Source organism: Poeciliopsis prolifica, unplaced genomic scaffold, assembly GCF_027474105.1.
Source record: "Poeciliopsis prolifica strain line A6 unplaced genomic scaffold, Auburn_PproV2 SCAFFOLD087, whole genome shotgun sequence".
Lineage (NCBI taxonomy): Eukaryota > Metazoa > Chordata > Actinopteri > Cyprinodontiformes > Poeciliidae > Poeciliopsis > Poeciliopsis prolifica.
The window spans coordinates 296,489-320,225 of NW_026562462.1; the positions used below are offsets into that span (position 1 = coordinate 296,489).

The 23,737-nt window shown below is 35.9% G+C and overlaps 1 protein-coding gene across 1 annotated transcript in view; it reads left to right on the forward strand.

Moving 5' to 3' along the window:
- Positions 1–23,737, forward strand: part of LOC129353315 (glutamate receptor ionotropic, kainate 5-like) — a 177,649-nt gene that overhangs the window by 119,840 nt on the left and 34,072 nt on the right. The window contains exons 7-12 of the mRNA XM_055022595.1: positions 1,301–1,354; positions 6,368–6,529; positions 10,565–10,717; positions 12,759–12,863; positions 14,618–14,725; positions 14,848–15,051. Coding sequence (XP_054878570.1) covers positions 1,301–1,354; positions 6,368–6,529; positions 10,565–10,717; positions 12,759–12,863; positions 14,618–14,725; positions 14,848–15,051 — 786 coding nt within the window. The remainder of the gene's footprint in view (positions 1–1,300; positions 1,355–6,367; positions 6,530–10,564; positions 10,718–12,758; positions 12,864–14,617; positions 14,726–14,847; positions 15,052–23,737) is intronic.

A 23,737-nucleotide genomic window follows, 5' to 3' on the forward strand; every position in this document is an offset into this window, starting at 1 on the left:
GCTCCAGTGCGCTCAAAGGTTCTCACACTGGAATTCTTACTTTATGACTCACTATAATCTATAATTTTTAAAATTTGATTAGAAGGCAGAAGACAACAATGGATAAATCAAAATCTGATTTGGATCATTTGGTTTGCTGCTGTGATCACAAACTCCTCTTCTGAGACCTTAAAAGCCCATTATGTGAAACATCCCCTCTTCTTGTTCAATTTAAGTATTTCTGTTTACTGAGAAGATTAAACCCTTAGTTTATTTTCTGCAAAACCACTTGATGGAGTCTAAAACTGCATCAATCTTGTTCTTTGTACTTGAAAACTATCCAAGGCAGGAGAATTATTTCTTCTTTCTAATCAAATAAGTACAAATATGGAAACCAAACCATTTAATACGTAATATTTCCACAGATAATTTGCATGCAAATGTTGATAAATTTAAATCAAATACATTAACAAATGTCTGTATTTTGTACCTTTGAAAGCCGCCCTGAGAAATCTTTGCGCTCATGGCTGGAGCGCTGAGGTGAAGGTGAGCAGAAGAACTACAGAGAAGCAGAGAAACTTTGGAAATCAATTACCTCTTTTTTTCTTTCTAAATAAAATTAGAAAAATTAACTTTAGTTATTGCCTTTCACCTCCTGAATCATTTAAAGGGAAGCCTTTTTAATGAATACATAAGGTCATGACCTGGAGTTCTCTGTTAATTAAAATTATAACAAAAATAATTAAAAAAAACAAAAAAATTTTTTTATTACTATGTTCATCTTTTTGATGAAGAGCTGTTTGTGTTTGGGTTTAAAGAAAGGATAACATTTATCTTAAATCAAAAATAGGTGTTGACTGCTCCCATCTGCTGGTCCTGGTGGATTTGTCTAGAAATAAGCAGTGAAATCTGCATTTTCAAGTCGGTGCTGAAATCACTCAAATAACAGATGTAAAACAGTAGCAAATAAACAGGAGATTGGACTGCATTATCAATTGTGTCCTCAGTCTATTGCTAGATTTGGAACAGGTTAAATCAAAGTGTCTTCTTGGTGTCATTTTATTCTATCAAAAATCTCACACTGAGCTCATTTAGCTTCTTTCTTTTAAACTTTTTCTCTGCCTCTAATGTAGCATCCTGCTGGTCGTTGTACTTTTTTTTTTCTTAAATCTGGAAACGAGTTGGTAGACTTTAAAAAATGGATAAATGAGACTTCCTGATGAAAAACTGTTTAACAGTTGTGGTTTGAGCTGTGTTTTTTTTTTTCTTCAGTTAGTATTGAGGTGTCCTTCGTCACCTCTTTCATCTTTGTGTGTTGCAGGCTAATGAGCTGGGGATGATGTCAGCCTTCTACAAGTACATCCTCACCACCATGGTAAGCGTCTGTTGCCTTGTAGAGTTATTGATCATTCAAGAGGAATTTCCAATTGGTTATTTATCTTCATCTAACATATCTACATTACACATTCTAGCCATATATCAGTAGTATTTTTTCCCTTATACTTGTTACCTTCTTGATTTTTTTCATTTTTCTGCTTTGCCAATATTTGGAAACCTTCATCTCAGTGTTCTTTTTTTGTCTTTTTTCACCATTTTTTGATTAATGGACAAAACTTGGAATTTGGAAATGGGAAATATATATTTACGTAATCACTAACATGAATATACATCCATCAGTCGATTGCATCAAGTTATCCCTGCAAGGTTATTGTGGTTACACTGATTTGTTTTTGACCGTGGAATAGGAAAAAGTTTGGTTGAGGTTGATGCATTGATTCACTTTAATGCCACCGTTCAGTCCCTCCTTTTTTAACCTGGCCTCAGGACAGAAACTTCACAGAGGCAGAGTTGCATATGTTTTATTTAATAAATTGATTCAATATCTATCAACTGATATACTCACCCAGTCAGCTATTTAATAATCAGCTTCAAATTTCCTCGTGGTTCACATAGGAGGGAGCAACATTTAAAAGGTAAACATTTTTAACCTTTTATCTGTTTTCTATATTGTACATTATGAATAGAGAAATCTGTGAACTCTTTCCTCCTGAACCACTGCCATCCTGGATTGCCCTAAAGTCTTTAGACGTTCAACATCTGTACTTCTGTTTTAACCTTTGTGAAGAACTTTTTCTTACATTTGACCTGCTGGGCATGAAAAGTGCCCACCTTGTCACACCTTCACTTCTTCTCACTCTTTTTCTATTTGTCTTCTAACCTTGAAAGATTTTGTGTTCCATTCTTATATTGTTTTCTTTAGGTTTTTCCTTCATTTGATTGGACTCCTTACTTTTACTATCATTTGCTCTGCACTTTTCCCCCTTGGCTTCAAACTTTCCTGTTAATTTATTTCAGCAAATTTCTTTTTATCTCAATATCCCTACAGCAATTTATTTCAGATACTACCGTTAGCAAAATATCTGGTGTCTTCCTTTGTAAGCAGCCTTTTCACACCTCCAGGATATTTTTTTATGTTACATCCTTAAGCAAAGCTTTCCTGTTTCCTCCCTTCCCCTTAAACTCCCTCTCTCCATATCTCCCTTCTCATTCAAGATGCATGCTGCTCCTTCCACTGTTTGTCATCATTATAATTCCCCTGTTTGGTGTCGTGCCCTTGTACAAAGAACCTGCTTGGATAATAACGTTTCTCGATCTCTGCCTTGACTCTAAACGCTGCATGACACGAGACTTTAACGGAGCCGTTCACACAGCACTAACAAACCAAGGGCAAATTTGTCATTCCCCACCCAATCTCAGCGCAGCCTCCTCTTTCTTGCATTTTCATTCACCTGCAGCGGTGTCAGTGACCTACCTTTAACTTTGAACTGAACATGCTCTGCAGACTAAAAATACTGGTGAAGAAAAGCACGATTTCAATATTAACCCTAATGTTCTTAGATCACACGAAAAGGGAGTCAATCATTAGGCATGATGATTCTGCTCAGCTTTCTAGTGTGTAGGAATCATTATTGCTTAATCTGTCTTTTTTATTGCCAACTACATACTGGTTCAATTTAAACTGCTTAAAGTTAACAGACTCATTACAGCTAATAATTTGTTTTGAGATTATGTTTTTTTTATTGGTCTGATTGCGGGTGCATGCCGTTGTTAGAACTGCAGAGCCTTTCTTGTATGTTCATCCTGTGTATGCCCATGGGAAGAATATGGGCCTCTAGTTACTTCTCACTGTCCAAAAAAAGATTAATTCACCATTTAAATTATCCCTAAGTGTTCATGTGTGCATGCATGGGTGTGTGGTTTGCACTTTGGAGGACTAACAACCCGCTAGGGGTTAACTCAATCTAATATTTTTGACATAAAATTGACACCAGGACAGAAACTTCCTGGTTTCTGTCCTGGTTTCTTAAATCTGGAATGTCCACTTCCTTTGCTTTTTATACTCTACGCATAAAAAGCAAATTATTCCCCACATGAAGGTATGCAGCAATAAGTTTGTGTAATTTCTCACAGAGATGAAACAATAACTGAAGACAAACAAACAAAAACAAAGAAAAATTTGATCTTTTAAAGATTAAGACTTTATTGAGTTATATGTTCAATATTCATTTTTCCAATAGTCTTTAAGATAATATCAAAGTGTTACCCTGCTCATTCAAGTTCCACCTGTTGATTCTTCAGTTAGTGTTAATGGGTTGAGAGGTCAGCAGGGATTTGGAGAAACTCCCCAGCTACGTGTTACAAACTATCAAAAACAAACAAACAAAAAAAACTTTCCCAGATTGATGAGGATTCTGGCCAAATTTTGTGTGGTTTATAATCTCATAGAACAGATTGTCTAAATATTATTCCAAGAAATAGTTCTTAAAATCACATAAGTGTTATCAAGCTCAAAAGCTGTTATTGAGCAGCATTAGCTGAATATTGTGTCTTTCAACTGTCTTTCTGTTTGATTAGCTCCTGCCAGTATTAATTTACTGTAGACAAAGCATGTGAAGATGTTTAGTCTCTTTTCATGTTCACTTCCTCAAAAGATTTAAGTGCAAATATTGACTGAAAATAATTGTGAAATTATGTTTTTAGCATGTTTGAGATTCAAACCATGACCAGCTGCTGGTAAAGGCCAGACCATGAACTCAGTTGGTATTAGTTGCTATTGTTGCAATGCAGGGTCTGAAAATGCTTCCAATACTAGAAAATGTGATTGTAAAAGCAGGTCAGAGGCAATGATGAATCCACTAACCACTAACATGAACTTCTCACACAGCAGCTAGTGACTCATCAACATTGAAAAAACTTGCTGTTTAAGTGCATTAATAACATAAATGCATAGAAGTGAACTCAAAACATAGAAGTGTGCACATCAAAGTAAAATAATCAGAAAGTTATTAACATTATTCATTTACCCATCAAATACCTAAGGACTCGTGAAGGTCATTACCTCTTGAATACCTTAGGGTTAGGCTTTAAACAGTTGAACTCATTAGTTACCAGCATGGAATAGCCTAAAGACCAGCTTCTTTCTAAATGAACATCTAGCGTGAAGCCTGCTGCAGTCAATGCATCACTGGTGTCCTTCTGGAATGCTGTCGCAGTGCTTTCTCCCTCAGCAGTGTTGGCCTGGTCCCTGCAATCCGGCCAGCCAACTGCTCTTTGTCAGAGCTGGCAGGGCGACAGTCTGACAGACGGCCTGGCTGCTGCTGAAATTGATTTGGCATCCGGCAAGAGCAACGGCAACAATGACAGCAACAGTTTCTCAGCCGCAAGAAACAATGGAAATACAACAGATAAGAAAAAGACAGAAATTTTAGTGAATAAATGTAAAAAAAAAATACATATATTTGTCCCATTTGGCAAAGAAAGCTTCAAAATCTCTGCATCTTCATTATAAATTAATTCATGAATTGAAGTAGTTTATATCTTTTATAGACTAATGTTTTTTTCTAATTTGACATTTTATGCCAAAACAATGGAGAGAACAGACACAACCAAAAACTGATAATGGCAGTGTAGCTGTGGAACATAAGCTCAGACTAACAACTGCTGACCAGATGTTTCTATGTTTAGCCAAATTTAGCCAAAAGAAGAGCTGTGAGTTTAATAAAATCAAATGCCTGAACAGTGGTGACATATTTCAAATCTTTTATTCACATAAATGACACAATTAGTTGGCTGGCTTTTGAGATTGTGTCTGTTGTTAATTCTACTCAAAGTAATCATTTTCAAAAGTTAAAGCTGCACAGATCTCAGTATTCATCACTGTTGTTGCTTATCTGGAATGAAACTCTTGCTTAATCTGATATCTTAAGCATTTGTATGCAGATGTATACTTCCTTTATAAAGACATAAATGCAAAAGTATGATTAAAGTTTTCAGATAAGCAAACATTTGGAAAAAGTGACCCTACCCTTATAGAATCACATAGAATTTTAGATCAGATCATCTATTTGTGTACATCTTAGTATAATTATTTAGAAAAAAGAAAAAAACATGGCAGAATTATTAATAAATGTGCGAACCAACAGCAAGATCTAGCGTCGCCCGCTGATTTAAAGTGATCCAAATCAGCAGCATACCATCTAATGGCAGACACACATTGCTGTAGAATCAGCATATGCCACCAAACCAGAAGTGGCATATGCTGACATGCCATCTGCTGCTTTTAGATTTGGCACGATTTGAGACTTAGCAATGCCAAAGTAATTTAATTAGAGTAGTTTAGAAATGCCTATGTTGTAATTATGTTTCTAACGGTTAAGTTAGATGTAAGAGAACCACTGTTGGTTATTGTTTTATGGGCGGGAAATGAAATGAATTATTTGAGTTATTTTTTTCCCTATGTGGTCCAACTTAAAAAAAAAAAAGAAATCAAACAGCAGGGTTAGTTTATTTCAGTGTAATACAATTGTGTTGACAGCTTGTGTCACCGATTGTTGTCGTCAGGTGACAAATCAGCAGGAGAAGTGTTTGGTTCACTCGCCTACATTCTTTGCTCCCTACAACTCTGGCTAAATATTTCAGTGTCAGCATGTGTTGTGTAACACAAACCCTTTGAGGGCAAAACAAACATTTTGATTCTGGTTTGTTTCAGCAGCAGACCTCAGCGTGACATCAACTTGCCTTCAAGGACTATTTGAATTTCTTTGAAATTTCCCAGCTTTTGATGTCCATCTCTCTTTTACTTTTACATTATGAGCCAACTCAGAGTTTTAAAACAGAATCCAAAGTAGTGCAGCCTGAAGAAAATCCAATCCTGGTCTTTCATTGATTTCCATATTTTTATTTTCTCATGTCTGATCTGAAAAGTTTAAGTTTAATTTGTTCTGCTATCTCGATTGCTCAATCCTTGGCCTGACATGCTGTATATTTTTGTAAGAAATTGCTGACAAACTTCTTTTCTTTCTCCTTTTCTTTGTCATGTGGCCTTAAGGATTTCCCTCTGCTCCAGCTCGATGATGTGGTGGGTGACCAGTCCAACATCGTTGGTTTCTCCATGCTGAACATTTCCCATCCTTTCTACCTGGATTTCATCAGGAGCCTGAACTTGTCATGGAAAGAAGGGTGCAACATCAATCCATACCCAGGACCTGCGGTGAGAGACATTCACAGAAAATTCTTCACCCCCTGCTGTTTGCAGACCAAAGATGAACATGGTAGCACTTAATATGATGAAAGACTGATCAAGCTGAAACTATTTAAATAGTCCCTAATGGTCTGCTGTTATATCTGTCCTTCTGAAATTATTATATTAGTCTTTATTTCAATGCAAGTAAAATTATATATTTGAGAATTTCACTTTGCAATTATTCAACATAGATAAATTCTAAACAAGCGTTTTTATTTTTATTTTTTCAGCAACCTGATTCTGATCTAAATATTCACCACAAACCATGTTTGTGCTCTATTTCCCTTTTTTCTTTAACATTAATAACCTTAAAGAAACAACAACATAAGGTAGAAAGTTATGTGGCTTTAAATTAAAGTATGTCTCATCTGCATAGAAACTTTTTCATCATCATTATAACTGTGCTGTAATTCTGGATGTTTTATTCTTACGTTTATGCACGTCAGTCGATTTTAACTTCTTCACACAGACATTTGACCTTGTTTATGTTGACTGTGGAAAAATATAGAAATAATGAGACAAAGCACATACTGTATCATGACCGTGGTCCATTTTATAAGAAAGTCAAAATAATTTAGAGGAAGGTTTGTCTCATATACCGATTTGATTTCATAAATTGAGTCTTCTGTTTCATCCTCCTGTCTATCTGGTCCTACAAATTTCACACAATGCTTATGTTAAAATAAACAACGCACTAAGTCTGCTTGAATGCTAATTAGGAATGTTTATACCATGTTGACGAGCAGAAAGGGCATGTTCTCAAAGTTTGACACTGATATATGATGAGTAAACTCACTGCAAAGTGGCTCATGTGAGCTTGTAGAAACAGCTGTGGTTCCAGACAAAAACCGGTGAGAGCTGCCAATTATTTTTTTCTCACGTTCCCTTTTTCCCTTATCTATCTGTCTCTCATTTCAAACCATTCTAACTTGATGTCATTAAGCTCTGAATCTATTACCTTGCCAGAAACCCCTATCTGCAAGCATCTGTCTTTTTTATCAAGGTTTCACAGATTGTACAGCTCTGCCTCTCTGCAATTTATCTGATTCTCTAAGAGTGTCAGTCTGAAAGACAACTGACCAAACAGACTCTGATAGAATCATTCAGTCCCATGAGTTGAATGCAACTGAAGGCAGGTGTGCTTAACTTTTCCTTCTTTTTCTGCACAAATTCAGTCAAAGCTTCACAACTGTGACATTGCCACTAATCATTTGGCTCTATAGATAAAATTCAGTAAATGAGAAACAGAGATCTAGAGCACTATAGCCAGCAGTTTCTTCTTGTTTTAAACTGAAGTAGTTATTTGTGCTCTACAATAACTGAGTAAACAGCTTTACAGCTACATTCAATCAATATGTATGTTATTGCTATACCTTAAGCCAAATACAAGAAAAGAAATCCGCAACTAAGTTGCATTCATTTTTGTTCAGCCTTTTTCCCTTCTTTTCTGCCTCACTTGTCTGCTTCCCTTTTGTGTTTGAAGTTTTTCTTGTCTCTGTGCTAAAGCATCTTTGCTATTTTGTCTGTGATTTTTGTAGCTGCCAATACATAGATTTTTCTTGTTTTGTTTTGAAGCCCACCTCGAACAACTTCTGAGCTATTTTGTGAATGCTCTCTCTTTGTCGCCACTTCGTTACGTTGTTCTATGGTAAAACGCTTGTTGACTTCAGAATTGCTTTCTGACTGACGGTCTGATTTTTTTTCACACACTTCAAGCTTCTAGTGCCTGCCCATCTTTGATGTTTGCTGTGAAAGAAGAGAAACTAAATATTGATTAAGTCAATATTTTTCTTCCTCAACAATTTCCCGACTAGGTACTTGCATCACCCAGAAGTAATTTTGATCTATTCAGACTGCCTCAGAACCTCAAAGGTTTCGGGAGCCGCATCTATGAACTTTGATCTTCAGCTCTTTACATTGGTTATTAATTGGTGGTACCTTCTGTGATTGACTGAGTCATTCGAGCATCTTTTTTCTTTCTCCAAAGCTAGTTTAGAGTCAAGGTCATCGTGAAAAATCCGCCAATCCAGATCCAAAGAATGACTCAGTTACATGAAGTGTGCCGGTACCATATGTTGAAAAACAGCCTCATCCTATGATGTTTTCACCTCCATATGTGGCTTTTTTTTCCAGTTTCATCCCTCCTCATACACAGTGTGTGGAATATCATTGATTTTAGCTTCATCAGACATAATAATGCATTAATGGGTTTATTTGCCTTGACCAAATGCTTTACAACCAATTTTAGATGTGCTTCATCTAAAATTGTTCTGTTTTTCAATAGATGAGTCTTCACAGTTATTACGCATTAAGGCCATTACAGTTGGGTTCACTGTTTACTGTTTTCCTGGAAATTATGTGTTTTGAGTTTAGAAATACATGTATCCATTTTCATCAAAAGGTTTTGCAACAACAACGTTGGAAAGGTCTTGCGAGACTTCCTATTAGTACCTTGGTAATAAGAAAGATTATTATAGGTTTAAGTTAGTTCTTGTTGTCATTTCAAGTCTTTTTCTATTTACTTTTTTGCTTGTGTCATTCCACTTTATTATATATTGCCTAATTTATGGACTGGTTTTTCTGTCTCTCCATCTTATCTGACCCTCAAATGGGTTCAACATACTTTTGCTTTTTTCCATGAATGCCGCCTGCCTGCACACATCTGTATTTTTCCAATGGTGGCTAAATTAAAAATACAAAATGCAGCATTCCATTAAGAAAAATGCACCTCTTACTACAGCCTCAGTGGAGGGAGGTTGATGTGCTACTTTGTCATCTGCATGACAAAAATGCACACAGGCAGTGTGGTGATTTTGCCCTGTAAGGATGCACAATCAGTACAGTGTGGGCCTTCTGACTGATGGTCTTCCTGCGCAGACTTCCACAGGAAGTCCTGGCAGACCCCACTGAACCAGGACAGATGACGGGCTGTACACTACACAGGTTATCTGGTTGAATAGATGATTATACAGAATGTAATCAAGTATGAATGCACCATAAATCAACTTTAAAGTAATTGCTTTCTGCTTCATGATGGTTTTTTTGGTTTGTTTTTTGTTCACCCAATTAAGAATTTTTGGTGTCACAAATTTTTCTTCATGCAAGTGATGTGGCATCATTTACCATCTTTTGGGAGAAAAAAAATTGTTTCATAATGTGATAGTACCACTGAACTCCTTTTGAGTATGGTTGGGATTATTTTTACACTTCAAAGTCTTTCTCTCCATTACTACCTAGATAAAAGCATAGGAAACGCTACATTTACTTGTATTTTTTGGAGCACTGGTGACTTACTTAATGCATACAGTGCAGTAAAGTAGCTTATTGGAAACTGGTTTGTTTATTTATCTCCAAATATAGTGAAAAGATTTATAGCTAAATAAGACAGCAAGGAATTTTGCAATATATATTTTTCTCAATGCTTTTATTATCACAATAAATGCCACGGAATATTGGGCTAAAGTCTCTGGTCCATTTCTTCCCTTCTTATTTTGAAGACTTTAAAACCTTAACTGGAAGTTATTGGTTGTGCAGTTAAATAAAATGCTATTGATGTCAAGGAATTTTATTGTCTTCTGAAGAATTCTATGAAACTGTGTATATGTATTTTGTGTGCTGCAGCAACTTTACAACATTTTGTATGAACTTCTTACTCATAACTTGTATATGTTGCATTTATTTGTCTCATCAAAGCTCTGCTGACGGTGTAACTGGGATGTCGTACACAACATAACTTTCTTTTCCTCTTCAAATGTAGTCCTGCACAGTCAACAGAGATGAAATGATAATTTATTTCATTAGTAAAAACATCATCAGCCAATGTGCTTAGATTTAAATTTAACTGTTCATTATGGTTTTGTAACCTTGAGCTGGGAAATCTTGGAATGCTTTCTGCAGAAATGATAGCAAGAAAGGTCTGTTGTGACTGCAACTTCATAGCACCTTTTTGAGCAAACTAGATGGAAGGGAAAATGCTTACTTATTCATTTATTTCATGCCCAGCTGTCATCCGCCCTGATGTTTGATGCTGTTCACGTGGTGGTGAGCGCCGTGCGGGAGCTGAATCGCAGTCAGGAGATTGGCGTGAAGCCACTGAGCTGCACCTCCCCCCTCATCTGGCAACATGGGACCAGCCTCATGAACTACCTACGCATGGTAAACACATACACACACATTTACTTCACATACTCATATTTCATATGCATGGACCGGGGAAACACAGAATTTCAGCAACCCTGTGCGTCTGTCAGAAGCTAAGATAAGCTAAAATAAAATACTGGAAACAAAAACTGTAAAATAAATCTGGAAATGTAAATAAACCCTGTAGCTGAATGCAGAACAAGAAGAATAATTTCTAGGTAATTTGTTTTTTTAATTTCAGTGATTTTTATGAGCTGATCCAGTGCCTTGCAAAAGGATTCACATGCCTTGAACTCTTCACATTTTGTCCAATTAGACACATTTCAGCTCACATTGGGATTCTAAGAGACAGTACAACATCAAGTAGGACCGAAACACTAAATTTACATCCACAGCTGGTTTGGGAAAAATGTTGGTTGAACACTTTCCATTAGTTTTATATTTAAATGAGATAATATAGCAGTAGTGATGTAGCATTGCTTTATAATGTAATGTGGAAATTTCACATAGTTGGTGAAATGCAAAAAACTAATTTCTTTTGCCATAATGTGTTAAAATATATTTTAGCATGATAGATTGTGTTTTAGAGGTAACAAAAAAAAAGCGAACTAGCAAAGTCCCAACTTTATAGAGACGCTTCATTCTTTTGGGACATGATTTTGCACATTGAAATTACATGTTGAGAATCCCGCTGTGCAAAACCAGACTATGGAGTTAGTTGTAGTTATTATCAAGAAACACTTTGAAATTGTATTTAAATCAGTCTACATGAGTCACATAAGATTTTATTCTACTCAAATATTTAGATTAGACTTTGATTAGTCACCCATTATCATTTTCCCTTCATTCAGAGGCGTAATGTTAAAGATGTCTGATAGATGCAACAACATTATTTGATTATTTTACATTTACTTGCATTACTTTAATGATGCTTTGTGAATTTTCTGTGTGCTTTGATGTCTGTTACTCATGTTTTCATTTTCCACTGTCTTTGTAGTCGTCTTCTTTTCTAACAAGAACTATTAAGTTGCATTAAAAAAAAGCTGAACTTTTTCTTCAGGCGGCTCATAAATTGTCTATAAATCTTAGTGTTGTAAAATAGTCTGCATTACATGCTTGTTTTCAACATGACTAAGAGCAAAATAAATGTTTAGATTCAATATATATATAAAGAACTTTTTAGATTGTCTTACCGTTACATCTGTATCTTTTTTAATATTAATTTGATTTGCTCTCATTTTCCTGTTTCCTTGTTTGTATCTGTCTGCCTTCTTGTTTTTTCCATCCACTGATGATGCTTCTCCCTCCATATTGTTTTTGTAGCTCACAGTGCATCACTTCATCATCTCTGCCCTGTGTTTGGCAGCAACCGGGGACCTCTCTCCCTCTCTCTGTCTTTCTCGCTCCACTTTTTTTAGGATGTAATTCATCTTGAGTCATGTACACACACATAACCATTCATATTGAATGTGTACTCCATAACACATAACTCACATAAACTCAGGAACAAAATGCATGCTTGGCTGCATGTGTATCACACAAGTCTCACACTTATTTGCACATTACTGCAAGCACGTATTGCAGCAGCTCTGTCACTGATCTGATGTACTGTCAGTTTTCTCAGTTTCCGTTTCCAATAAGTATTTGTTTTGGAGTTTGTGATTACGTTTCTGTGTTTTTTCATTGAATAACATATGAATCAACACGTTTTGTGTCAGATGAAACTGACAAATTCAAACCAATTGATCCAGTTTCATAAATTATTTGTTGTTTTCCACACTTCAATTTCTATTATGGCGTTAGATTATGACAACTGCTGCATTAGTGTGGTATTGGAACAACTGGTTCCATTCAGTTCACAGACTATTTCAATCTGTTTATTTGTACATAAATATTTCAAAGGTCCATTAAAAATCAACACCAAAACCAGACAAAGAGTAGGGAGGCTACACTGATTATTTTCTTTTTCTTTATCACTCATAGCAATCTATGATAAGTGTGTTGAAACTTTCACATTCATTTATCTTTGTTTTTGTGTGATCTCTCATTTTGCCAGGTGGAATATGATGGTCTGACAGGCCACATTGAGTTCAACAGTAAAGGACAGAGGACCAACTACACCCTGAAGATCTTGGAGAAACACCCTGCAGGCCATAAAGAAGTAAGAGAACACTTTTCATTCAATAACATATGAACAAGGTGGAGAGCTTAGCCATTAAATACATAAACCTGATGTTATATTTACTCTGTTTAAAGGAGTAATAAATAAGTCTCCCTATTGAAACTAAATTTGAAATGTAAAGATTTGTAAGATCATCACTCATACAAGCATCACAGAATAGATGTCTAAAGAACCAAAGGGGTTTATTAAGCAGGTCTTTCATACATTAATTCGTTCTGCTATCCATATAGTGTGTGTGAACAAACTACAATGGTCTTATTAACCTAAAATAATTATTTAAAGATGAAAAATCTGTTGGTGAATGTGGGTCTTATCTGTGGTCTTTAACTTGTATTGAAAGGTTTAGAGGAGGCGGTTCTCAATATTTTAGATTAGATATCTGGTAAAGACGGTTTGTTCTTTTTTACTGACTTTGTTTTCACCTTTTAACATTTTTCCTAACACCCTTTACTGGAAATATAACATTAAAACAATCTGAAAGCTAAGTGGCTGATTGCTGTGAGTTTCTGATAAATTTCTCTTTGAAATAATGAGCTCCTTCCTTTTCTTGCAATCTTAATTTTTACAATGTATTGAGCTGACCTGATTAACCCTGAGTGGAAATCATACTCAACGTCTTTAGACTAATCAGATGCAATCAACTTTGATCAAATCTACTTGACCACCAGAAAGTAAATCAAGTAATAAAATGAAGGCTTTTGAGTTGGGGTCAACTTCTTATTGCCCTTCAAAATGCAACTCAAAACGACGATTCCTCATTCTACCTAATAAATTGTGCAAAGCAGAGGCTTCCAGCCCAAATTACTGAGAGTTTGGGCTGGAATCAAACCAATCAAACCAAGTCTGATTCATTAAAAAGGTTGTCAGATTATATTGTTCTAATGAATCATACTTATTATGGCATAACATAATTGTGTGTTCTTAATGGACTTATATATATATAGAATAGTTGGGATTTAATAAAATAGCATTACTTTTACTGTGTTTTGGATGCACTCCATATTTTTCATTTTTTAAAATCATTTTACTTATATGACCTTACAATTGTATTTAGTTTTTATTACCCTGTCACTTTTAATTTTTCTGATATTCTATTTTATTAGATTTTAGTTTAATGGGGTCTGTTTTTAATCTTGTAAAAAAGCTGTGCCTAAGTACCATCCTGTAACTTTTAGATGCATTTCTACTTCAACAATGCTGAATCTAGTGAATGGCTTGTTACCATCCCCCTGCAGAGTTAAATGACATGCTGAAGAGAGAATTCAGACATTTGATTTTGGTGTATTAGAGCAGAGGTACTTCATAAAGTTGCAGAATAGTAGCTCTCAAGAACCAGGACAAGGAAACCAATATTGTAAAGCATGGGCTTTGGACCGCTCTGACGGTACTACTGTAAACTGCCAGCCTGTAACGTTTATAGCTACAAATCTTCTAAAAGATTTTTTGAAATTTTTCCAAAGCAAATTTTATAGTTTTACAGGAATTTTCTATTTCAATCATTTGATCTGTCACTTTTGTCCACATGCAACTAGAATTTGCAACACATATTAACAGTAAAAATGCAAGAACTCAAGGATTGAAGACCTATACAGGAGTTTTAATGTAATAAAATATCTGTAAGGACATTAGATCATTGAAATAAAGTGAGGTTTTCAATTAAAAAAAGTTAGCATTTCTGCATTTCCATTTTTTTAAAGTTAACGTTGCGCTTAATTCCTCTTTCTTCCCTACAGATTGGCACTTGGTATTCCAACAACACATTGGCAATGAACTCAACTTCTTTGGACCTCAATGCCTCAGAAACACTAGCTAACAAGTCCTTAATTGTCACCACTATACTGGTAATGTGTTATTAAACATACATAATGTGCATTAACTAGCTTACAGTGTCACGTGTTTGTGTTTCTCTTCCTTTTAGTATGTTTCAGCCATCAGCCAACAGTTTTTGTTCTTGGTCTGATAGGAAAACCCATATGTAATGCGCAAGTCCAATTATCAGGACTTCCGTGGAAATGATCAGTATGAAGGTTTTTGTGTGGACATGCTGAGGGAGCTGGCAGACATCCTGAAGTTCTCCTTCAAGATTAAGCTGGTGGATGACGGGTTGTATGGAGCACCTGAACCTAATGGCAGCTGGACCGGCATGGTGGGGGAGTTGATCAACAGGGTGAGTATGAAATAAATAGACTCACTAAAAATACCACTTTTGATTTTGCAAGAAATTTCCTTCATTTGGAGCCTTTGGCCTCTTTGAAAGTGGTGCATATTTTTATTTTTGGCAAACAATTTGTTCACAAAAAAGAATTTGACCTGATTGGACTCTAAACTCTGAGCTGAAAAGCATTTCTGAAAGGGAAAATAAGCAAACGGTGGAAACAGGAAAACCGCTCTATAATTTTTTAAAATGAAAATCCAATAAATTCACAACAAAACTGGTCTCTTATTTTCTGCAACTATGAGTCCTTTGCAACTTGCCTCCAGCTCTTCCATTTCAATATCACTTATTTGACCTGCCAATGTCATCTGTGGTTCTGCAACACTCGCAGGCTGATTCTTTTTGGATTCATGCCGCTGCTCACTCTGTCCTCAGCCACCTTCTCTTTAATGCAGACTCTGTCATTCTTTTGGATGGATCCCCTATCGGCTCTTCATTCTCTTTGGCACTCCTATCCCCTCTGTGTTTGCTACATTTTCCTAGACAGCTGCTTTTTTCACTTCCTTTATTAAAAGCTTCTATGCTTCACTCCTCTTCTTCCAGTACAAACCGTCACCTGGGATTTCAGTTGGCGGATACTTTAGGGTCACCTCGATGATAATGAATGAAAATAACACCAAGATAATGAATACTTTCCAAAAGCAAGCACAAAGTGTAGCCATGGTTTAAAGCTGCCTGGGTACATTGTGAGAAAATCCCATATCTGAAATATGTTGGATTTTAAGTTGGCAAAAGATGAAGTGAAAATTCTCCACTGCTTTACAGCGTCATCAAGTTCAAGTGTGACCAAACCAAACACATTTCACATTCAAAAGCAGCAAATTGAATCAGGCGAAGCCACCACGTACACACAAACACGAGCATCCCCAATTGATTTTTCTAACCTCTGCATTAGTTGTTATAGCAACAGGCAGGGGCAAGGGTGCAAGACATGGGCTTTGAGTTACTGACAGTGATGGCACTCTTAACTGCAACACAAGCGTCAGCCAATTATACAAGAGGTGGAGTGTTGGAAAGCCTTTCAGCTCTGATCAGCGGTCACAGGGAAGCTCAGGACGTATTAAGTGGCTCAGCTGAAGCTCAATTTCCCAAGTTAGTTGTTTTCTCAGTGAAAGTAGTTCACTTTAAGTCGAGTCTAATTAGATAATTGTGTGCAATGAAAACTGCAAGAAGAGGTAAAAATGATGAGGAGAAGAGACAGTGAGAGTGTTTTGTGCTTTTCTGTGCGTTTAAGAAAATCCTTTTAAGTTGTTAGAATTTTATTTTAGTTATGGAAAATTAGCAAAAATTTTAATTGCTTTCTGAATAGTAAATATTGGAAGCGGCTTTAAATATTTTATGTTGATAAAAGCCTTTTAAAAGTATTTATCATAAATTTTGGGAACATAAGGTTTTCTAAAACAAAATATATGAAAAGCTCTGGAATTTTTTTTTTTTGAAATCTGATTTTCTTTCATTTGCAGATACTAGTTGAAACCTGTTAAAATTTTATTTTAAGACTTAACAAGATGTAAATAATTTCTTTTCAAGCCTTCTTGATGTGAATGGTCACTTATTATTTATGTTAGATGTGGCTGAAACCACTTTGAGAGCACAGTCAGTAGAAAATTAGTGTTTGAAACAAAGACAAAATGGTTACACAGTTGACATTTTACACAATTTTAGTGTCTCATGTTATCTATTAGCACAATTTTGCAACTGCAAACAGCAGTCTGGGAATTTATTTTCCTAACTGAGATTTAACTGCTAACATTTCTAAATATTTCACCAGAGACAGAACCGCTCTATAATTCAAATGAATAAAATGGAACAACTGTGCTGCAATATGCCGAAATGACAAAATGTCCTTCAGGTGGGTACAAACTGATATCTTCTAGCAGAACCCTAAAAAGTTGAACACAAAATAACAAAATGTACAAAAGCTAAAGGAACAAATAAACCAGAACCTTTTAGTCCTTTCATCTGCAGTTTTATTTTTATACGATATTTGTACAAATATATATCTAAAAACCATAAAAGAAAGTTATGTTTCTCTTATGACTTAATAGTAAACTCTCTCACTGACATCGAAAATTTAATTAACCCTAAAATCAACTCTTTTGTGCTGATAAAGAAAACAAAGGTTTTAAGGGATTCTATCTTTATGTTTCTGCAAATTTTGACTTTTGTTTTTAAATTTGTATGAAATGAAAGTGTAATTTTTTTACATTTACACACATTTTTTGTGTAAATTTGTCTAAAATGTTGACACTCATGAACATTGTGTTTAGCATTACTCAGTTTTACAAATATGATTTTTTTTTTGTAATGTAATCACGGAGTGGTTCCCGTCTGCTCCGATTATGGGCGACAGCAGAACAGGAAGTGAGATGGGTTAAGCAACCACTCAGCTCAGCCCCTGCTACCACTGCTAAAACTGCCAGACTACCATTTTAAGACAGCACAGAAAATTCAAATCATTATTCACAACTTGTCCTTGTGTTCGCTGATTGGCCCAGTAGAAGGTCTACCAGAGACGATCCAAGTTATGGGGAGAAAGCCCAAACAAGAATCTTTTTCAAGCAGAATTCCTAGACAGCAGTGGCCAGACTTGCCTCAGAAATGCCAGAGGAATTAGTCATAGTCTCTAAGTCCCTATGATAGAGTTACCCAGCTTGGTGGTTCAAGCAAGTGATGTAGCAATTACACAAAAACACACCAGGGCTTTCATAGTGCTGTGTTATTCACAGAATTTGTTACACTGAAGTATGTTGAGAGAGTAAAGATCATTGAATCTAAGCTAAGTGTATCAGTAACAATTATTAGAAAACTGAAAAGTTGTTGCTCAGATTGGAAAGGTTTTACCCGATCCATATGTTTAAAGACTGAAGACTACTCTATACAGGAAACTTGGCTTCCTCCTATAGTATATCTTAACTGAGACAGAAAAGATGAAGGCCCAGCCTGGTAGTGCTGTGTGAAAGGGGTGTGATGAGGAAACCATAATACATCCCCAAACCTTATAACCCAGCCTAAAACACTGTGGTACTTTTAACTTTAACCCTGAAAAGATGCTTTAACCTTTGTTTAATTAGTGGGGTCTAGTAAAAAGCATCAAAAATAGTCTCTGGGTTAGCGACCCCAAAAATTGTTCTCTTGTGTTTGGAAGCAGGGCCACACATAATGGTGATGGTAATGGTGATTGTAGCTGATGGTTGTGTGAGTATGTGTGTGTGTGTCAGAAAGAGAAACTGGGGAACACAGTAGAGCCATTAAGAGGCTAATCAACTGCCTTTTTTCCTTACTAATTATACAGAGCTGTTTCAATTACACTGTGGGATTCCTCAGTATGAACCCACACAGACACACGCAGACAGACAGACACACAAGCAGCTATCCCTTTATTTTAAATATGTGGCCACAAAACTGTGCATTCGAAAGAGCAGTCACTCTTTCTTCTCTCTCTCCTCTCTCTCGCTTCTCAAGACATGACAACTGTCCAACCTAAACACAGAAACACACTCCTATAAACTTTGTTGTTTGTAAGACCGAGAAGTCTGATGAAAGTGGGAGAAATTTAGTTAAGAAGTGTGTGCTTGTTAATCAATTAGGTGTTAATTAAAGAGCAGAGAGGTGTCTGGGGTCCAGATAAACACTCCACCATGGCTCGACTCTGGGCCTCAGTTGAGTTGAACCTTAATGAGATTATCTTTCAATTTTAATTTCACCTTTCTGACTTCATCCATCAAGGTTAAATCCAAACTTGAGTGTATTGCGGCAGTTTTGGTGTGGAAAAACAGAAATAAAAAGGGCATTTTTAAAAGAGGGTTTTTCAGGAACCCACTTTAAACCGTGCTTATGTCACCAGAAGAAAGCTTCATGTCCTGGCTGTGTTAGGGATGGATTTCAGCTCCCTCTCAGTGTCCAGTCAATATTACCAATTGATACAACTGGAATGCAGTAAATTGAATTTCTTTGTGTCCTCCAGTAGGAAAGAAAGTGAAATTTAAAGAAGTGGAAAATGTGCATTATCCAATTCAATGCTGACCTTTCAGATGTATTAGGCTTTTTTCCCTTCAGAAGACACCTTATGAAATATCCACCTATCATGGGTTAAATATTGCGATATTGAAGATCCTTCTTCTTATCCCCTTATGCAGCTCTTGCTCTCTGTCTGCTTTATATATATAATAGACTTGATGAGTTTTGTTAGCTAGTTTTACAGTGCTTTGCAAAAGCATTCATCCTCCTTCAGACATTTTTCATTTCATTATGTTGTTGGGATTTTCTGTCACAGACCAACTCAAAGTTGTGCATAATTATGAATTAAAAGAAAAATCAGACGTACTTTTTTAAAACCACAGTTGCATTCTGTATTATCAAAAATGCAAGAAGAAAGACATCGAAAGCCGACAATTTTCTATGTGCAGCTCACTATTTAAGAGATTTGGTTTATTCCTTGTTTGCTCTGTGGAAACTGTATGTTGTATAGCTTCTCTCTGCCAGTCTCTATTGATATTCTTCCATTGTATCTAATCCACCACCTGTTCTCTGCCTCCAGTCCGCTCATCTTCAGTCAGCCACCTTTTATCTCTGACCCCTCTGAATATATTTCTGAGTTTATGTATGCACATTGGTTTATTTTGGTTTAAATGGCAGATCATCAGTGTTTCATTCTTGTTTTTTTGCTCACTTTTATTTCTGTGCTGGACCTTATTTTTTTGGGATTCACTTTGGAGTTCAGGATGTGTGTCTGCTCTTCTATTTGTTTAATAAAACATTGTTTTTCTTGGCTCTGGCCTTGTGTGTTAGTGTACATTTGGGTCCCTCTTCTGCTACCACTTCTTGACAGCAGTAGCTTCATTATTTTTGGTGCTCGCTCCACTGAGGGCAGAAAGAAGAAAGGCCCAATGCTTTTGCATTATGTAAAGTTTAATAGATGGACCAGCCAATTTTCCAACAGATTTCACTGCAGTCTCATCAGCTGGGGTGTGAGTGGAACCAAAGCTGGAACCACAAAGACTGTTTCAATTCTTTTTGTGCCAAATATGAAAGCAAATATATGTATAAAACATTGTTAGTTCTGTAACAATTTTAATAAAGTTCTGCAAACATATTTTTACAATAACAATAAAAAATGTTATTGTTAAAAACAGAATAAAAATATGTAATGCATAATTAAGTAATCCCTTAACTTGACTGATAAATATTTTTATAAATACACCTATTTGCTTCTTGAGTAAAAATAAACAATTAGTTACGAATAGAAGATTAATTAGAAGATTAATTTTTGCTAAGCAAATTGAACATGGTAGTGTAAGCCAATACAAAATTACACTCTTATTGTTGAAGCATTTATATTTCCTGATTCCATATAAGAAATATTTTTACTTACAAAAAAGTAATCACTGTTTCTAGTCTCAGATTAAACCCCTCTCGCTCAAAAACGCTGCTCTCACAATATTTGTTTTCACTCCTTTACTAAAATATTCGATTCCTCCTCAGCAGTATGTCTCTATGACTACATGTAATGTCTCCTGCCAAAATATTTCCTGTTGTATATTGCACATCGATGCAGACTTTTTCTGCAGGGATGAAACTTGCTCTCTAAAGTATGTTTTTTTTTTTTTTTTTTTTACTTTCTTGTGGAACAAAAAGGTGGTTGGATAAATGTTAACGCCAGCAGAATAACAGCGTGTTTACATTCCTGCCTTCTTTAGGCCATGCTTGTTGTGCTTTTACAATTCACTGCAGAGAGACCTGTGAGCAGGGAAAGTTCAACAGCAATGGGTTTCTCTAAAAAAAGCTGGTTTTAGGGATGGAGCAGAGCAACTTCAAAAGCAGGAAAAATGTGTTGAGTGGATTAGGAAAATTAATATTACAGAGTGAAATAGAGGAAGTTTATAGACCAATAGTACCTCAGTGAAATTTCAAATTAATTAAGTTTATTTATATAGCACTGAATCAGACACACTTCAACACATGTTGTCTCAAGGCGCATGGAAAAAAAAATATTGTCATATTGTTTTATCTAATATAAACTGATGTCAATTAAAGCAGCAAATTAAGTCTGCATAAGCTTAAGGAAAATGATAAAACTCTCTGTCTGCCTACAGCCTGAGGATTGATTTTTTTCTCTCTTTTTCCACTATTTGAATTTAAGAAGTTGTTTTAGCTTCAATTTCTCTTACATTATCACATTTTTCTAATCTAGCTAAGATTCTTTTAGTAGTGGGTTGCTTTATGTCCTTAAGTACAGAACTGTATGTCAAACCAAATGGACGGCCTCCTCTTGATCATACTTTTTTCAGATAATTTTCATTTATTGTTCAGGCTATAATGTTGTCAAAACCGTGATAAACTAAAGTGGGCAAGTTGGGATCGCTGTTTTCAATAAAGTTGCTCTTGGCAACAAAGGAAAAATTACAATTGCTGCTTTTAATTTTGTATCTGCATGATCAGATGCATACGAGACTCAAATTTCCTCTCACAGTCTCCGTGGTCACACATTTCTATAGTTGTTAATAATAGTCCACTCTTCGTATTAGAATGAGATCAAGAGCATGATGAAGAGAGCTGGTTTCTGTATATTTAACAAGGAAGAATAGAGAGTCTGAATTAGAACTCCAGGTAATATTTCACAGATAACATTTTCATGAATTCATTCTCCTTTGTGACGACTTTATCCATATTCAGCACGAAGCACACGTTCAAAATGTGAATAATTCACTTTACAAGTCAGATTATAGGGATGTTAGACAAGCACACACACACACACACACACACACACACGCACCACACACACACCCACACACACCCTCCCCCCCCCCCCCCACACACACACACACACACACACACACACACACACACACCCCACCACACACACACACCCACACACACACACACACCCACACACACACACGCACACCCACACACACACACACACACACACACACACACACTACTCTAAAATAGTTCAGATTTCTTTTTTAGGCAAAAACTAAAAAGAGCAAATGAAGTCTGGAACGTCATAGAACTGATTTTGGGTCAATCAAACAGGTGGAGTCCACCCTCCAGATAGAAATTTGTGTTTTATTTTAATGCTGATGAAGTTTATCTGTTTGTCTGCATTTGTGTCTGGTGTCACCTTCTGTCCTGCTGTTCCACTATTTACGCAATCAGGACAAAAGGCACTTGTTAGGGACCAAGGTTCTCATTGTCCCATGACACCAGCACAATAACAATTCATTGTTAACTCGTAATACATTCAGTGGCAGCTGCACCTTCAGCATTGACTCCTCTACAGTAAGAAAATCAATATTTCATTAAAAGCTCCAGAATCTGTGCAAAAGTGGTTTAAATGTTTGGGAGTAAGGTGCCGACCCTTATTATGAATCCCATAATGAATTCAGGACTTTCAACAGTCAGTGTATCATCAGTATGATAGAAGTTAATTTAAACCTTACATTGATTAAATTGGGTTTGAAGAAACGAAATGCAACTGAAAATAAATTTACTGATTGAAGCTGTATGATGGAGTAACTGAAGTTAGTTTTTAAGCATTAATTTACTTTTCTTCAAGACTGGCAACAGTAGCTTTAACTCCTGGTTTAAAAATTACCTTCATCACTTGGCAGCAAAGCAGTGATTTCAGAAACACAGGCGGCCTCCATTTGGATTCATTCAGTCATGACACAACGTTGAGCGATACCTTCAACTACAGAACTTTTATTAATCATTGCGTCTGACAGCATGATTCCACAAATTAGGCAACATATTGCCCATACAGACTCAGACGGCCAATTATGTCTGATGAATGTATGAGTTGTGTTTGAATAATCGGTGTCCTTACAGAATAAATCTAAGCTTCTGGCATAATGAGCAGGAGATGATCATCCAGGCTGCTGTTTCCTTTTGTTAATATTTTTCTAAGACACTTCCACTCATGGTGGCAACATGTTGGATCTATTACATACATAATGATTTGAACTTTTTGCAAACTGTAGTTCATTTTTTGGGGGATTCAAGAATATATTTCATGTTTAGATAATTATCCCCCCTTGTTTTGCAAGTTGTGGCAAAGGAAGGATTTTTAAAAAACTAAATTATAAAAACTAAAGAAGGGAATCTGCAGTGCTGTCCAACAACTGATGAATCCAGGACACATTTCTGTGATATTTCTTCTCTGCTGAGCAGAAATTAAGCTGCTAGTATGTAATACTCCTATGTGTGATGCACCAACAATCTTCAGTCAGAGGCCTCTTCAGATATGTTGCATGACTGACTGCTACCAGATTTCCTTTCTGCCTACAGCATCATTATCCATGGTGACTCTTTGTAGGTTACATTATAGGAGTTTCATCAACATGTAAATTTCCTTTAATTTACCTTACCTCAAAAAGCCACTGATCAGCCTTCAATTCATGCAAAATCTGTTGTGAAACTAAAAAAACAAAAATACATAATTCGTTAATACTTCTCATCAACAGTTAATTTGAAATCTAGGAAATAATTGTTAGACTTTTGACATTTTGTATTTAATGTCAGATGTTTAAGGAGATGCAACCGGACAGGTTCTTGCAATATTAAAATCTCAATATTTATGACAAAGTGAAATATGTTTTACAACGCATGAATTAGAGTTTGATGTAGCTTAAGC